Genomic DNA, 18,472 nt, shown 5'->3' with positions numbered 1-18,472 from the left:
CAGAATGGGAGGAAATATTTGCAAAGCACATATATGATAAGGGACTTGTTTCTATAATATATCTTCGAAGAACTCTAATAACTCAATAAAAAAAACAACTAATTTTAAATTTTTTTAATTGAAGTGAGGTTGAGGTACAGTATTATATGTTACAGGTATACAACAGAGTGTTCACAATTTTTAAAGATTATACTCCATTTATAGTTATCATAAAATATTGGCTATATTCCCTGTGTTGTACAATATATCCTTATATTTTATACATAATAGTTTGTACCTCTTAATCCCCTACTCCTATCTTGCCCCTCCCCACCTCCCCCCGAACTGGTAACCACTAGTTTCTTCTCTATATCTGTGAGTCGGCTTCTTCTTTTGTTATATTCACTAGTTTGTTGTATTTTTTTAGATTCCACATAAGTGGTATCATACAGTATTTTTCTTTCTCTGTCTGACTTATTTCACTTGGCATAATACCCTCCATGTCCATCCATGTTGCTGCAAATGGCAAAATTTCAATTCTTTTTTATGGCTGAGTAGTGTTGACAACTAATTTTTTTAAGTGGGCAGAAGATTTAAATAGACATTTCTTCAAAGAATATATATGGGGGTCAATGAGCACATGAAAGGATGCTCAGCATCAGTAGTAATTAGGGAAATGCAAATTCAAGTGGTTTATCATGAATAATAAATGATAAATTCATTAAATGAATGATTTATCATTGATCATAAATGATTAAAATGAGATATAATTTTATATCCCTAGAATGGTTTTAATAAAAAAGGTGGGCAATAACAAATGTTGGTGAGGATATGGAGGAATTGAAATTCTCAGTAAAATGGTACAGCCACTTTGGAATAACAGTTTATCAAAAAGTTAAACAGGGCTTCCCTGGTGGCGCAGTGGTTGGGAGTCCGCCTGCCGATGCAGGGAGCGCGGTTCGTGCCCCGGTCCAGGAAGATCCCACATGCCGCGCGGAGCGGCTAGGCCTGTGAGCCGTGGCTGCTGGGCCTGCGCGTCCGGAACCTGTGCTCCGCGGCGGGAAAGGCCACGGCAGTGAGAGGCCCACGTACTGCAAAAAAAAAAAAAAAAAAAAAAGTTAAACATACAGTTATTGTATGGCCCAGCAATTCCACTCCTAGGTATATAACAAAGAGAAATGAAAATATATGTCCACACAAAAACTTGTATGTGAATGTTCAATAACAAGCATTTTTCATAATAGCTAAAAATGGAGACAAACCAAATGTCCATCAGCTAATAAATAAATAAAATCGGATATGTCCGTAAAATGGAATACTATTCAGCCATAAAAATGAAATACTTATATGTGCTACCAGATGGATGAACCTCAAAAACATTTTGCTAAGTGAAAGAAATCAGTCATGTGTTGTATGATTCCATTTATATGAAATACCCACAATAGGGAAATCCACAGAGACAAAGTAGATTAGTCATTGTATAGGGCTGGGGATTGGGGGAGTGACCACTAATTGGTATAGGGTTCCTTTTTGGGAGGATTAAAAAGTTCTAAGATTGACTGTAATGATGGTTGTACAGTTTTATGAATATACTAAAAACTACTGAATTGCAAATGCAAGAGCATGAAAAAAAGGAAAGAACAGTAAATGTAAAGGCCCTGGGGCCACAACAACGTAAGTGTGTTTGAAGAGCAGAATGGCGAATGTGGCTGAAGAGTGGGAAGAATCCGGTAGAGGCCAGTTCGCAGAGGCCTTTGATTTTATTCTAAGGCCTATTAAGGCAGTTTGAATTCTGAGGCACATCCAGAGTGGTCTCCTTGTACGTCACCTGCTAGGCCTCCACCTTCTTGGAGGGTAATGGCTCTGCCCCTCCCTGCCTGTGCCAGTTCATGAGGCATAGCTCTCTGCTTCAGGAGCTGACCTTGTCATGTGGCTTCTTTACCTAAACCACACCTCCCTGGGTCCTCAGGGCCTTGTACATTTTTCAAAAATGCGTTCTATAGCAAAAAAGCAGAACGTGAGTAATCAAGGTAGAAAAGTAAGTTTGGTTAATAATCGATGAAAACGTAATTTTCACATAATATCCAAACAAAGCCAGGAATCAAACGCAAGCTTAGTGAGTTTGATAACCCATTTAAGCAAGATGTGCATGTCCTATATGACAGCTGAGATTGTGTTGGCTGGCCCCCAGAGGAAAGGGCCTGACGGGTGGGCCTGTGGCCAGAACTGCAAGCCTCAAACAGCTTTGCACTTGTTTATCTCGTGCTCTGTACTCTGCTGACTTGATGGCCACGGGGTCTTGTTGCCTCATCCTGACAGGAAGGTTCTCATAGTCCCTTGTCAGGGGTGAGAACCAACCCCTTGCAGAGATTGCTGACCCCTACCTTTGCTCTCGGGGTCCCTCCACACCCGTCAAAGGGAGGAAGCTGTGTTTCCTGAGAACCTTATCGATGGCATGCTGGTTGCCAAGTCCTGTGACGCCAGTAGGACTCCTCCCCGTTCTCCCACCCCAGCACAGGAAAGGGCCCGGTGCGTTATTTACGTCGTCCGAGTTTCAGAGCAGGGCTTGCTTTAGTCACCAGCCAGAGCAGCAGCCGAGCAAGGGTGCAGAGCGGAGGATGCTTGCTGTGGGAACCGCACCCTCTGCACCAGCTGGGGCTCTCTCGGCCGAACTCTGATTCCAGCCATCAGAAGAGGCTCTTGCTGTGGAGAAGAGCTCTGGCCACTCTTCCCTACCGTCTATTCTCTGGCTCATATGCACCCTTGTCACACCCCTCAGGCAGGAGGAGGGTCAGGCTTTGCAGACCTGGGCAGCCCCAGAAAAATTATAATGGCTGTTCAGATGTATACAACTTATGAAGTATATAGCTTGTATAGTCTGTTATTAAGTCCTCACAGCATGCCTGTGAGTTAATCATAATAATAAACATCTCCTGAGTGCCAGCTGAGTGTGGATGTCATATGAATATACACATATGTACATATATATACACATACATACACGTGTGGATGTCATATATAGGTGAATATAGACACATACATATATACATTTATACATACGTATATATATTCCTTATAAGACTCCTGCAAGGTAGATATTATTCCCAATTGACAGATGAGATTAAATAACTTAGATTAAATAACTCATCCAAAGTCACACTTAGTAAAGGCACTGGTGGAGCACTGACCCCAGGATCTAATAGTTTCCACCATGCTTCCTCTGCAGGAGTCACTATCTTGGCGAATATCTCACGGGTTACAGAACTCACACAAAGGGTACCCTGCATCTTTTCCATCTCGCCAGCCCTGCTTACTCTAATTCCTGGAAACACCTGGTCTGCGTGCTGTTCAAAGGCACCTTTTGGTTTATTTCAAAGGTTGGATAAAGTTCATTTACATGTCTTTTCTTTTTCACAGTGCCCCTCCACTCACTGAAAAGGAAGTTGAGGTAAGTAACTCCAGTGTTTTATGAAATTGAGTACTTGAGCTTGAGTGGGTTCATTCAGAACATTTCCTTCTCCAGCCTCTGCTCCTGACATTTTTATACAAACATGAGAATGAGTGGCCATGGGGGGAATATGGGCGTCGTGATCAGCCCTGTTGAGCCACCGAGCCCCCGACCACCACTCCAGTTAATGGAAGATTTTGACAAATTTCGTCAGGGATGAGACAGTAGCTGGAAGTTCCACATTTCTTCAACGGTTGTTTGTTTTCTTTAAAAGTATGACTTAGATACACAGGGCAGCTGGGAGGCTGCAGAACTGAATCAAATTTATTTCAAAATTATTAAAAGATGGTCAGATTTCACGTTTCAGACTTCGGTCTGGAGGAAGAAGGTGCTTTCCTTCTGAGGGTTTCAGATGTAAGGAAGCCAGCTCAGCCAAGGTGGTGGCTATGCTGTCAGCTCTCCCACCTTCCCTGATTCTCCCATGATTCTCCTCGGGGCCTCCTTGTCTCTGTAGAGAAGCTGTCCCAATGGGGCTGGTGAGTGAGCTGAGAGGAATTTGCATTTCGTTCTGTCGAAGGGGTAGATGGTCAAAGAGAATGCATCGGAGGTGAGACAGTGAGGACCTCCGGCACCAGCAGTAGTTTGTTTCCATGACAATTACATTGGAATTGATAGAAGGAGGGGAGCAAGAACATGGATGATTCCAGAATACTTCACTCCGGGTTGGGAGGATGGAAGATTTTACAGTTTACCCTTGATAACAAGAAAACAAACATACACTTACTGAGACCCGGTGGACCACATAAGCACAGGGAGATGGACTGTGTAAAATATCTGGCACAGATAGTAACAATTACCTGGCACACAGACGTAGAACTCACAGTCTTTGGCACACACATATCCATCCTTTCAGCTGACCCCCCCATCAGCTCTGAGAAACAGGTAGAGCAGGTAGCAGAACAAAGGAGGAAACTGAGGGATTAAATAAGTTATCTGAGATCCCAGACCCAGTGCTTAGCAGAATCAGCATTTGGAGTCAAGTGTTCTGACTGACTTCAGGGCTCTTTATATCACACTGCCATTAAGGGGATAACCCAGTTATAGAGAACTAAATATTGAGCATTATTGATAAACTTGACTGAGGCTTGGGCAAGACAGAGAATCTCCACCCACTGACGCTGGTGGTGATGGCCGCAGGCACTTTGGTTAAGGGTGCGCTCCTGTCCTCAGGTGTGTGCTGACACAATCTGTGCTCAGCATGGTGAGAGGGGCACAGGCTTTGGAATAAAATCGTCTGAGGCTGAATTCTGGCTCTGCTACTCCCTTGTGACACCTTGAACCAGTTAATGACCTCTCTGCTCTCGGTCTCTTTACCCATAAAGTGGACATAACAGTTCCTATGGCAGAGGATTGTTGAGGGATTAAACAAGCTAAGGTGCGTAAAACTCCTGCCAGTGCTGGCGTATAGCAGGTGCTCAACAGGGAGTAGCTTTCAATGTGGCCCTCATCATCATCAGCATCGAGCAGTTCAGGGTCTTCAGTTCTCCGTCTGGAGATGTCTGCCCACCGTGGGCCATGTTACATGAACTTCAGATGCTCAGGCAGAGTCAACTCACCCTAAGGGTGTAAATCTTCTACCACTTGACACAGGCAAGGTAAATGAGGGCTGTAAAAATGAAGGCCATTGCTTCCTTCCTGTGTAGAGTCCATCTGTCTATTTCTCCTCCCCAGTAGTTTCCTATTAGACCAGGAATTCCATGTCTGATCAACACCACCTTTCAAAGTTCATTCATGCAGGCCGCATTTTTGGCATGGAGTATTTGTCCCAGAAAGCTTCTCCTAACAGGATCATACTTGGCTTTGTTTAATCTCCTGGCAGCTTGTAAAAGCTGCTTTCAGCGTAGGATTTGGAATATTCAGATAAGATGCTGGTTGAAGTTTGCTCTGAGTCAACAGGCCTACATCTCAAGTGGGGTTTCTTTAAATACAGTGGTTTCATGTGAAATCTCCAGAACCTGCATGCCATAAATCCTAGCATGAATCCAAACTGCTTACGCAATCAGCTGTGTTGGCCCGAGTTTATCTAAACCCATATACAGGATGTTATTTTCTTGACATTCAGGAAAAAGCAAAGTGTTATTCTCTTATTCTTTTTCAGTAAAATGTGTTTGGTCTTCTGGTCCTGGGAAGGACCTGGCATGGACCTCAGGTTACTATTTCGCCATCTTTTGTGCAGTTTACTTCATTAAGGGAGAGTTTCACTTGTTCTTGGCTGCTTTGGGGGCTGGTTCCAGGAGCTGATTTAAAATCCTTGAGCAAAAACTCCACCAGCAGCCTTGCTCCCAGCACTAACTCCTCCTAGCACCTCTCCAACACTCTTGTTCCCAACAGAACGTGTTTGTACAACTGTCCTTGGCCTTTAGAAATGACAGCTACACCCTAGAATCTAGAATTAACCAGGCGGAAAGGGAACGCAACCTGACAGAGGAGAACACAGAGAAGGAACTGGAACACTTCAAAGCTTCCATTACGGTAATTGTGGAGCCTGATTGGGGAATCCTTGCAGGAGACACTTTCCCCAAGGGCTGTGCTGGGTCTCCTGCTTTTCTCAGTCACCAAGTAGAGTCTCCTGAAGTGAGAAATGGGGCCAAGGCCCTGAGCCAGGCAGTCTTCCTCAGAGCTGGGCGGAGCTGAGGCCGAGATCCCAAAGGCTTGGTTACCTCAGGGCTGTGGTTAAGGCCTCTGAGCCCTTGGCAGCCTCCCAGGAGGGGGCTGGATGACCTGGGATGGCAAAGGGAGCACCCTGGGGACCAGAGACCCGGAAGTGATTCCCTTCCTTCAGGCCAGCCAGCTACAGAGTGTCCACGTTGGGCTTCTCCAATCCCAGAAGTAGCCATCGCCTGGGCCCTGCCGAGGCCCCTCCTCTCGGCCAGGATGGGGCCAGGGCTCGTCTTGTGACAGCCCTGGTCAAGTCTTGGTCTGTGAGGACCCCATGTGATGTTCCTTCTCCCTCCTCAGTCCTCAGCTTCACTCTGGCACCACTGTGAGCACCGGGAGACCTACCAGAAGCTGCTGGAGGACATCGCTGTCCTGCACCGCCTGGCTGCCCGCCTCTCCAGCCGCGCTGAGATGGTGGGGGCCGTCCGCCAGGTGAGCTCTGCTCTGTCTGCAGTAACTGGAGCAGGGATGTAAGCAGTGGCAACTACAGATACTGCTTATGGATGGCTTCCTCTGTGCCAGACATCCTACGTCCATAATCGTAGTCATCTCAGTGTATTTTTGAAGGACCACCATATTCTTGAGGTGCTCCCCAGAAAAAGCTTTCTGTGGATACCTACATTTGAGAACTGCTGCATACTACCTTCCTTTCTTGGAGACTTCTAATGTATGTTGGCATAAGCAAGGCTTTGAGAAGTCCTGTAATGAAAAAATCTGTTTAACATTACCGACGTATTTCTCAAATGTATTTGAGTAAAGAATCGCTTCCCCCTTCTTTTTCCCACAAAATACCTATTCAACTCCCAGGGAACTAGTATTTGGCAAAATGTGCTTTAGGAAAAACTGCTTTGTTTCATTAATCCTCCCAGCAACTCTGTAAAGTAAATAACCTTATCCCCTGATGAAGACGTGAAGTCTCAGAAAGGTAATAGCACTAGCGTGGGGCAAAGCTGGGGTGCAGGCCCAAGTCTGGCTCCCTCGCAGCCACTTTGAAGTCGTGAGGCACTCAGGGTGCCACCCTGATCCAGCATGGTGTTGTGGGGTCAGACTGCCTGAGTTCTCATCCTGGCTCCACAAGGATTCACTGTGTGGCCTTGGGCCTCTGTGCTCCAGCTTCTCCAACCGTAAAATGCGGATGCTGACAGTATCTGCCATACAGGGCACTGTGCCACTTGTAAAGCACCTGGATGTCGTTATCACTGTTGCTGTTACTGTGGACCCATGTCCTGCTGCGTGGTTTGCATGACAGGGGTGTTCCTGGGGCCCAGCCCTGGGCAGTTCTCATAGAATGAAGGAAGGACAAGCCACGGGGCTGTCCCACCCGTGTGCTTCCGGCGAAAGGGCACCCAACTCAGCAGCAGCACCCAGGAAGCCACTCCAGCTGGGAGCAGCAACAAAGGGAGGGCTTTAGGGAAGTGGCTGGTCTCAGCTCAGGGCTGTGGGGACTTTGTCCAGGGGACAGTCACTGAGCGTGTCCCTCTGTGGACAGGCAGGCCGCGGGCAAGGATCTCTGAGGGATCCACGGGGTGTCAGTAGAGAAGACTCTTCCGCATTTTGCACAGCCCTCGTGAAAGTGTTTCTCAGCCCACACACGGCTCCCTCCAGCCTTCACCCTTCTCCAAGTGGCTTCCGTGTCTCTGTCCTCACTGTCTTCTCTGGTTCCACTGGACTGGTTCAGGCACTCATCCTCTCTTCTCTGTTGCTCTTGCTGCCACCAGTCTCACACCCTTCAGTCCAGTCTCCACCGGCGACCTGATTATGACACTCCCTTACTTTAAGACATTCGATGGCTCCCCTCTTCCTTCAGAATAAGTCCAAATTCCTTAGTCTAGCATTCAAGGTCCTTCACAACCCAGCCCTAACTCACCTTTTCTTCTTGCGAACAAACCCAGCCATTTGCTGATTCCTACATGAGTAGGATGACCTGTGCTTTCCAGACAATTCTGGTATATGTTTATTGTCCCAGCATAATTCGTGATGGCATCCCCTTTCACTCTGCAAAGGATCCTGTCTGGAGGGGAAATCCTCACCTCGATAGAAGCCTTGTGATGTCCTGCCTCTGGACCTTGGCTCTTGGAGTTCCCTGGCTAATGCTCTTTGTCTCTCCTGCCCATAGCTATGTGCCCAGATGCTACAGCACTTCACTCCGTCTCAAGAAGCCTCCCCTGACCCATTCTCTGCAAGCAGAGATGACTCTGCTCCCTCTCATCTCCTGAGGCTTTGTGGCTGGGCTCGTCCTTGTTATCCCTGAGTGCAGGTGCCTGAGCCCCTGTCTCAACTCACATCCCCGACAGCAAACTCTTAGAGGGCAGAGTCACGTCTGATTGGTCCTTGTATCCTTTCAAGTCCCCCAGCCCAGAGCTTGGCTCAGAGCAAGCAGTGCTGATGAGCTTTTCATCCAAATGCCCTGTGTGTTCACACTCTTCTTCCCTGCAGGAAAAGCGCATGTCAAAAGCAACAGAAGTGATGATGCAGTATGTGGAGAACCTGAAGAGGACGTATGAGAAGGACCATGCAGAGCTCATGGAGTTTAAAAAACTTGCAAATCAGAATTCAAGCCGCAGCTGTGGCCCCTCTGGTAAGAAACTGGGTTCCTGCCCACCCCCGACCTTGGCCCTGTAATATTGGGTCCCTGATGGATCCAGGCTAGCATCATACCTATGGGACAGCCCCAGGACCTGTGTTAGGGTGAGCAAAGCTTGCTGCCTGGCCCAGTGCTGCCCACAGGGCCTCACAGTCACTGTTCCTGTGAGCTTGGGGGCCTGGAACCAGAAAGCATGAATGGCCCCCAAGCAACTCCTAATAAAAGTAACCAGAGAAGCTGATCACTGATGCAAAGCCCATAGGCTGCAAGAATTCAACCTCCTTTGTGAGAGTGGCACACCCCAAACCTTACAACCTTTGTGCTTTGGGGTCCCCACTTTGGGCAGCACATGCTAAGGAAATTGCACTTTATCCTGGAAAGCATTAGGGATCCAACCAAAGATTTTAATCAGGGAAATGACATGATCATATATAGTTTAGAAGATTCCCTCTGGCAGTGATGTGGCAATTACATTACTGGGGTAAAGCCAGAGACAGGGAAACCCACAAAGCGACTATTATAGTAATGCAGGTGAGAGATGGAGTCTGGGCAGAGGGGTGGAGTGAGAGCCTGGGTAAAGGAGATACTGCTGAGATAACTTTTAGACTCGTGGGCAAGACAAATGCTTTAAAGAAATACTATTTTTTAAAGAAGTTCTATACAGATTGCTATAGAAGCACAGAGGAAGGGCCATCTGGTTCCACTTGATATTGAGTTGCTGTGGTTTTGTTTTGTTTTGTTTTTTATTGAAGTATAGTTGATTTACAATGTTGTGTTAATTACTGCTGTACAGCAAAGTGACTCAGTTATACATATATATACATTCCTTTTCATATTCTTTTCTGTTATGGTCTATCACAGACTTTTTTTTTTCAGGAGAATATCATTGTTATTTATTTATTTATAATTTTTTAAACATCTTTATTGGAGTATAATTGCTTTACAATGGTGTGTTAGTTTCTGCTTTATAACAAAGTGAATCAGCTATACATATACATATATCCCCATATCTCTTCCCTCTTGCGTCTCCTTCCCACCTTCCCTATCCCACCCCTCTAGGTGGTCACAAAGCACCAAGCTGATCTCCCTGTGCTATGCAGCTGCTTCCCACTAGCTATCGGTTTTACATTTGGTAGTGTATATATGTCCATGCCACTCTCTCACTTCTTCCCAGCTTACGCTTCCCCCTACCCGTGTCCTCAAGTCCATTCTCTACGTCTGCGTCTTTATTCCTGTCCTGCCCCTAGGTTCTTCCTGACCTGTTTTTGTTTTTGTTTTTTTTAGATTCCATATATATGTGTTAGCATACGGTATTTGTTTTTCTCTTTCTGACTTAGCTCACTCGGTATGACAGACTCTAGGTCCATCCACCTCACTACAAATAACTCAATTTCGTTACTTTTTATGGCCGAGTAATATGCCATTGTATATATGTACCACATCTTCTTTATCCATTCATCTGTCGATGGACATTTAGGTTGCTTCCATGTCCTGGCTACTGTAAATAGCACTGCAGTGAACATTGTATCACAGACTATTGAATATAGTTCCCTGTGCTATACAGTAGGAGAGTTGCAGTGTTTTAAAGTAAAAGTAGGAGTTCTCCAGGCTAAAGGGGGAAATACACCCCAAGTGGAGGAAATAGCATGTGCAAAGGCATGGAGGTTGGGCTGAGAAGACCATGAAACAAACAGTCTGCTGTGGTTTGGGGTGTTGGAGCATGACAATGACATGTTGAAGGTAAGACTTGTTAGACCAGGGCCACATGCCAGGCCCTGTGAACAATCTGGGTCTTTGTCCTCCAGGCAGTGAGGAGACACCGGTGGGTTTACACCAGCTGACATAGTCAGATTTTATTTTTAGAAGATTGCTGACTTCAGAGTGGACGATGCATTAGGAGAGTGTGGACATTGAGGGATGGAGAGACGAGTTAGGAGGCTCTGCCGCAGTCCAGGAGGAGGAGGACTGTGCTGTGGACCAGTATCTCTCCTTGGGAGCTTGCCAGGGTTTGGGCTCTGGCTGATGAGGTGTGGTGTTAGCAGGAGAAAACAGACCTTTTAGCAACAGGAATCCCTGTTGGAATGCAAACATCCGTGTTACCAAGAGCAGAAGGAGGGAAAATACACAAAGTATAACAGATGGAGAAACCTTTATAAACAGGAGGTTTCACAAGTTTCCTGGGGAATATCAGTGACGCTTCCCAGGGTCCAAAGGCAGCGTACACATGCTCCAGACCGTCTGCTTTGGTCTTGGCAGCAAGGCTCCTGACCCACATGCATCTGGGCCTCTAAGAAACCTCTCTCTGTCAGTGTTGGAAGTTGGAGAAGCTACCACCAAAGAAATCCTAACACGTGCACTCTTACAATATTGTCCTGCAAGGTGCAGGGTCTCCTGTGAACCACCTTACCCACGATTTATGGAATGAGCACAGTTGCCCGTGAGTCTCATCCATTCATTCTACAGGCGTTTATTGAGCATCTCCGGTGTGCCCACGTGATACTGGAATACAGAGGTGAAGTGTACCCAGCCCCCGACCCAGAGGAGTTCCCAACCTGTGGTGAGGGCAAGGCAGTGTAAGCAGTGCTGTGATAGATGTAAGCAGATTTTATGGGCGCACATGTCAGAGTCCCACGTTCAGTCTGGGGGCCTGAGAAAGTGCTTACAATCAGATGGGAGCCGGTAGTGGAGTGTTGAACGGTGAATGGGTAGTTTTCACACATCTGTTCCCACTCCACTGTTTTTCCAAGCTACACCTCAGCTTGGGCTGGTGCAGAGGGGCCAGATGTGCCCATCAGATACTCTGTGACCATTCCCTGATGGTGGTTGTTCTTTAAGCTTTTATATGACTTCTTTGTCATATATGCAGTCTTTGTCTGTGCCTGAAGACTACAGTGAAAAAAAAAAAATCTCTGATTTCAAGAAAGGTGATACACATTCAGAAGAAGAAAAAAAAATCTATTTTTTTTTTTCTGAATATGAAACATGCTGATTGCCTGCATTTTGGATTATTTCCTTACGGTAGATTTCCAGAAGTGTAAACACTAGCTCAGGGGAAAGGAATATGTAGAAGGCTCCTTTTTTTTTCTGTATAAATAAGATCTTTATTAAACAAACTGAAACAGAGAATTGAATAGTCACTGGAGAGCTTTAGGGGAAAAGTCAGTTTTACCAAATATCCAGAGAGGGAAAAAAACACAAACTTCAGTTGACAGGAGTTGTGACCAGAATAATCAATAAAGTAGTGTCATTGCAATGCCTAGCTTTTAGAAGAAATTAATCAAGAGTCAATATAAATATCTCATAGATTCTCTCTAGTCATAGTACTCCAGGTTTACCTTTAAAAAATGGGAAACAAGTGAGGTTTGTTCTCAAGGCATCTTTTCCCACCTTCATGCTGTCCCTTGACTGAAATATATCCCTGAAATCTTACCTTTGTCCGTTCTACTGTAAAAAATGCCCCAGTTTTGTGTTCAATTCCTTGTATATTTGCTCTGTATATTTAATGGTGACAAACTAATATATGCTCAGTTTTCTGTGATTAATAAAGAACAATCATTCCCTCTATCAGGTGGATTTGCATTTTAATGGGGAATTCTGATGACAGACAGATTCAGAGTTTATGTCATTAATCTTCTTTTTTCTTTATACAGCAGGTTCTTATTAGTTATCTATTTTATACATATTAGTGTATATATGTCATATAAGGCTCTTAAAGCAAATTATTTCCAAATAACCCATTGATATTTCCATTTAATGGGTAACGGTGATGCTCAATTCATTGTGCCATGGACATTCTTGGCTTTTCTTTTTGAAAATATTTTTGACTTTGATGGGCCAATATCGTATCTCTTCCCATAGTTTTAATTTGTATTTCTTGACCTTTTCAAATGTTTCTTGGGCATTTGTATTTCTACTTGTGTAAATTCTCTAATTCTTTGCCCACTTGTGACATTGGTATTTTATTAACTGTATGAACTCTTCATACACAAAGAATATTTTCTGGTTCTGCTGTTTTGGCTGACTGGAAAACTTGAAAATCCTTTGACTACAAATACTTAGAAATTTCTGCTGGATAAAGTGAAGCAAACATTAGTCTAAAAGAATAGCTGACTCCACAAGAAAAGAAATTGAAATACTCAGATACAAGAAAAGAAAAGAGAACTGAAACCAAGCTGACCCTGCAGCTTTCCTTGAGGATAAGAGTCAGCCTCAGCTATCTGGGCTCTGGGCTTTTGCACTCACATGCAATCTGAGATGAGGCCTCGGACATCCAAGGCAGAGAGTTGACTCTGAGCCTCCCATAGAAAGTTAAGACTTTCCAAGGACTGCATCTGTGGAATACTCACCAACTCACAATGGAACAAATCAAGGAAGTTTGTCTGTTTCACCCTGGGCTCTAGTAAGAAAAAAACACTTTCTCCTTCCTCATAGGAAAAGTGCATGCCCACAAAGTACATGCCATAACAAAAGTGATGATGCAATATGCAGAGATTCTGAAAAGAACATCACAATGGTGCTGCTAGGAACACCGCGGAAACAAACATAAGTCGCTCTGGAGAGACACACCCTGCACCCAGGAGACACAGGATCCTCTAAGTAAAGCTTCACAGAAGATGAGTTTACAATATAGAATTATAAAATAGGAAAACAATCTACCACAAGCAAGAATCATCAGATACCCAAACCACAGGATTATATGCTAAAGATAGCAGATAATAAAACAATCTGATACATTTTTTAAAGATATGGGTAAAATTATTAAAGGCATAAAAGAACAAATCAGAAATATGAGAATAGAAGAGTACAACTGTCAAAAAAAGAATAAAATAGAATCCTAGAAGTGAGGAATAGAGGCGTGGAAATTAAAAACTCAGTTGTTTAGGAGTGGTAGTTATTAGAATTGAAGCTATTCCTCAATATTCAGATCTCCTCCTGAATGTGCCCATTCAGATGGGCACACTTCTTCTCCATCCCCTTGAAGTTAGGTGAGGCCATGTGATTTGGCATTAAATGTCAGTGGAGGGACATGTGTCGCATTTGAGCTGAGGTCCGTAAGAACTAGTGTGCCATTTGCCTTATGTTTCTTTCTCCAGACATGACAACCATCACTGCTCCAAAATAGTAGAAGCTCCATCAGCCTGAGTCTTGAGTGAGGGGATGCAGAGCAGAGCCTGCTGCCAACTCATAAGCAAATGGACATGTAGCAAAGGCAAGAAATAAATCTTAGTTGTTATAACCCACTAAGGCTTTGGGGTTGTTTATTATTGTAGCATAGCCTAGCTTATCCTGATTGGTACAACCTTTACATCAGGTTAGGAACAGTTGAGGAAAAAATTTGTCAACTAGAAGACAGATTTGAAGAAGTCACCCAAAATTCAGTTCAGAGGGATAAATTAATTTAAATATGAAAGAAATGTGATACGGGATATAGAATGAGAAACTTCGAAATACTTTTATTAGGAGATCCATAATGAGAGAATAAGGGAGAGAAAATATTCAAAGGAATTTCCCAGGATCTGAGAATTTTCCAGAACTAAAGAAAGACATGAATCCTTGCATTTAGGAAGTACAGAGACTCCCAAGCAAAAGAAATAAAAACACATCAGAGAGAAACTTTAGAACCCCAAGGACAAAGTGCAGTTCTTAAAAATAACCAGAGAGAGAAGACGGATTATTCACAAAGGAATGGCAATTTCCAAGACCAATAATAGGACCAGGAGACAATGAAGTATTGTCCAAAGAGCTGAGAGAAAATAACTGTCAACCTGGAGATAATACTACCAACTAAATTATCATGCAAGCTTGAGGGCTTTGTAAAAACATTTTATGGGAACAACTGAGAAAGTTTACCTCTCACAGATCCTTGCTAAAAGAACAACTAAAGGATGTGCTTAGGGAAAAATAAAATTGAGATCAAAAGAAAGTCAGAAGCAAGAAGGGATGGTGATCAAAGACATTTGTAAACATGTGGGTAAATCTAAATAAGCATTCACTGTGTAAAACAACAATCATCATAATTTGGGATTTCAAAAACAAAGTAAAATAAAAATACTGATAAACAGGGACTTCCCTTGTGGCACAGTGGTTAAGAATCCGCCTGCCAATGCAGGGGACATGGGTATGAGCCCTGGTCGGGGAAGATCCCACATGCTGCGGAGTAACTAAGTCTGTGCGCCACAACTACTGAGCCTGTGCTCTAGAGCCCGTGAGCCACAACTACTGAGCCCATGTGCCACAACTACTGAGTCCGTATGCCACAGCTACTGAAGCTCGTGCACCTAGAGCCCATGCTCCGCAACAAGAGAAGCCACCGCAATGAGAAGCCCGCTCACCGCAATGAAGAATGGCCCCCCACTCGCCGCTACTAGAGAAAGCCCACGCGCAGCAACGAAGACCCAAGGCAGCCAAAAACAAAATTTAATTAATTAATTAATTTAAAAAATACTGAAAAACAATATAATTTAAGTTCAAAGGAGTGATCATTTTTTTAAGGTTGATTCCGGAAAAGGATAGAGATCTTGATTCATTTAAAATCTAATGTCATGTAACATGTTAAAAGTTTAAGGGGGCACACTAAAGATTACAACTAAAATATATAAATTCCAAACCAATTTGGGGGGAGGGAAGGTTAGAAAAAATTCAATTAATGAAGGAAACATAAACTACAAAATGAGATGGTAGAAATATATCAATCACAAGAAATATAAACAACTTAGACTTGTTGGTTAATAGAAAACCTCAGATTAGATTAAGAAAAAGTGTTAGTTATGTGCTTTTCAAGAGAAACACCTAAAATACATGAATATGAGGAATAGACAGCTATACAGACTAGATGGTACTGGTCACACTGAATCAAACTGAACTGAGCTGTCAAAAACCTTTCTCTACCCATACTGGTGTTTTCTAGTGGTAGTATTATCCAGGTGTGGTGCTAAATATTTTACATGAATTTTACATATTTTACATATCACTTAATATATGTACTAAGGAGAAGAAAACCCAGGGGTGCTAGTTTCTTTTGTTCTGAATTATTTTGTAGATGACATAGTGAAATTACTGTTGTCAACACGTTTCCATTTTTTATTGACACCACACCTTCCTTGCTCATAATTTCCGTACTGTACATTCCTTGAATGAGCAAGAAATGACCCAATAAGCCCTGGTATTGCTACAAGGAATCTTCACATACTCTCCACGGCATAACCCAGAGACCGTGTAGTGGTGTGAGGTGGAGACCAGAGGTGCAAGACTAGGGATTCTCATAGTGCCCAGAGGAGTTAGGATGAAGGCTGTGTCCCAAAAAAAACCCACTCTGCAGATGATTGTTTCAAAAGGTCAAGTGTCAAATTCAGTGACCTCTGCACCTAGGCCCTTGGGACATCCCTTGAGGGTCAGTTCTGGCCCATAGATACCTTGGCTTAGTTTCTGCTATCTGCTTCCTGCTGGAGCCTACTCTGAGAACTAACCTGGGTTCTTCTCTGTTCCCTCCTGCTGCAGAAGATGGGGTCCCTCGCACAGCACGGTCCATGTCCCTCTCGCTGGGAAAGGTATGCATGTTCAAGGAATACTGGGGAAAGAAAGACAGAAGTTTCCACAGTCAGCCAGGAAATCAGTCATTCTTGGATCCACAGGTGCAAAAGAACCTCTGGACAGAGTCTCTCATTCAGCTTCCGAACCTTGCTAGCTCATCCTCCAACCTTCCCTTGCTCGTGGCTTCTAGTACTGCACCATCTCTAATGAACATGAAATGATGCACCAACTTTGGTATTGCCATAGATCATTTTCATACACTATCCAGGGTTTCATACACTGTCCAATGACTGGGCGTCATTTCTGTTCCATCTCTTCAGGATCTGAGAAATTAAAATCAGAACATGTTGAGAAATCACTCATCACTAATAAAAAAAATTTGTTAATTTTGGCCACTCTCTCTACACCAACCCCCAGCACCATCACTACCCTAAAACCAGGATATCCATTAAACACAGCATTTGGAATTAGTAGGCATTTCCCAGGCCTTTCTGAACTTTGGGTGCTGCCCCCTCCATGACAGTGGGCCTGATCCCTTCTCTTCCCACAGAACATGCCCCGCCGGAGGGTCAGCGTTGCCGTGGTGCCCAAGTTTAATATCCTGAACCTGCCTGGCCCGTCACCCAGCTCATCTCCCATCCCCTCCTTACCAGCCCTGGTGAGTATGATAATGCTTGCCTCCTGGGCCTCAGGCTCACAACTATGGGGGTGACCTGGATGGGGTAGGGTCAACAAGGAGAGGAAATTCCAAGCACAGATTCTGGGCTATGGGTTCAGAAGCCTCAGTATAGACCAGGCCTCAGGTCTTATACTGCCCTGAGAAGACTCAGTGTCCTTGAGCAAGGTGCTGGCAGCTCAGAGAGTGTTCCTTGCAAAGTGTATGTCTTTTCATGCTTAAACCAGAACCCTCCACTCTGCAGTGGGTTTAAGCAGCTGAAGATTGCATTATGGAGTACTTGGTAAGCTGAGCTTTGAACCCTAGGCCCTCTGATTCCAGAGCCTGAGTTCTTAAACCCAACGTTACCCTGCTTTGATTCATTGCAGCATTGTTTCCAACATTGAAAAATTGGAAATAAGCAGAATTCCCATTAATAAGAGATTGGTTTAATAAATTAGGAAAAGCTCAATAAGGGGTTTCTATGCAGCTGCTAAATATATGATTCAAATATAAAATTTTATTTATCGACATGAAAAAAGTCCATAATTTATTATTAACAAAAAGCAAAACCCCAGTATATACTGCGTAACTCTGTTTTGCAGTTTAAGAAAGAGTGTTTTTCTGTGTGTAAACAGAAAATTCTGAAAGAATGTAAGTAAAACTACTAATAATGGTTATCTCTGGGCAATGGTAAAATCACAGGTGATTTTAATTTTCTTGATGCCTCTATATTTCTAGAGTAAGAATGTATTACTTATAATCAGAAAAAAAAATCTGCTTCAATTTTTTTTTAAAACAAAGACTATTCCTATAAACAAAATATTTTCTAGATTCCAGAACTTTGTGAATCTGGTTAAACCTACCTAAAACTCTTAGGAGAGCTAGTTAGTGGTTTTAACAGGGACTATTTCCCATTCTATACTAAATGTATAATGTGGCTTCCAAATATATATATTCCTTTAGACTAGGGGTTAGCAATCAGGGCTATCCATTAAAATCACATAGGGTACTTCTAAAACATTCAATGCCTAGGCCCCAACCCAAGATTGTGGATTGGATCAGTACTTTAAGAAAATATCCCCCAGGCGATTCTAACATGCAGGGAGAGTTGAAAGCCATTGTTTAAACCGAATCCATTGCAGCAAAACAACGTGGTATTCCTGGGGAATTTATTATAAAGAAATTTCTGATGCCTTGAGCTTTTAGTAATGGCAGGTATCTCCTGAGAGTTGTGCTTGGAACTGTATCTGGAGGGCAGTGACGGGCTTGTGTGAATCCATCCCAGGGACCTTGGGACCTGCATTTGGTAGGAGCCTCCCTGGTATTTAGTCCAAGTCAGTAAACAGGGAATAGAGAGAAACTGATGGCTCCCCTCCAGAATGGAGCCTCAATATGTAAACTCTTTCCCTTATTCAAGAAAACTTGGAAGAGGAGAAGGAAAATGTGCACATTGCCTGTGCCCCAGAGGGAAAGAACACCCAGGAAAGGAGGGCAGAGAAGGCCTGAGGAAGGGCCAGTGCCTGAGCTCAGATGCAGATTAGAAAGCTTGGGGAGG

At 43.8% G+C, this 18,472-nt stretch overlaps 1 protein-coding gene across 1 annotated transcript in view; it reads left to right on the top strand.

Annotated features, from left to right (window-relative positions):
• The window catches only part of IRAG1 (inositol 1,4,5-triphosphate receptor associated 1), a gene marked incomplete at both ends in the record, with an annotated part of 116,332 nt that overhangs the window by 81,919 nt on the left and 15,941 nt on the right, over window positions 1-18,472 (top strand). Inside the window, 6 exon segments of the mRNA XM_082844754.1 lie at window positions 3,397-3,427; window positions 5,819-5,959; window positions 6,446-6,577; window positions 8,582-8,723; window positions 16,227-16,276; window positions 16,810-16,917. Of these exon segments, the coding sequence (XP_082700880.1) occupies window positions 3,397-3,427; window positions 5,819-5,959; window positions 6,446-6,577; window positions 8,582-8,723; window positions 16,227-16,276; window positions 16,810-16,917 (604 nt within the window).

This window comes from Leucopleurus acutus (assembly GCF_964270905.1).
Source record: "Leucopleurus acutus genome assembly, chromosome: 8".
Classification (NCBI taxonomy): Eukaryota; Metazoa; Chordata; class Mammalia; order Artiodactyla; family Delphinidae; genus Leucopleurus; species Leucopleurus acutus.
The sequence above is the reverse complement of the archived record's forward strand: the minus strand, read 5'-3'. Positions and strand labels throughout refer to the sequence as shown.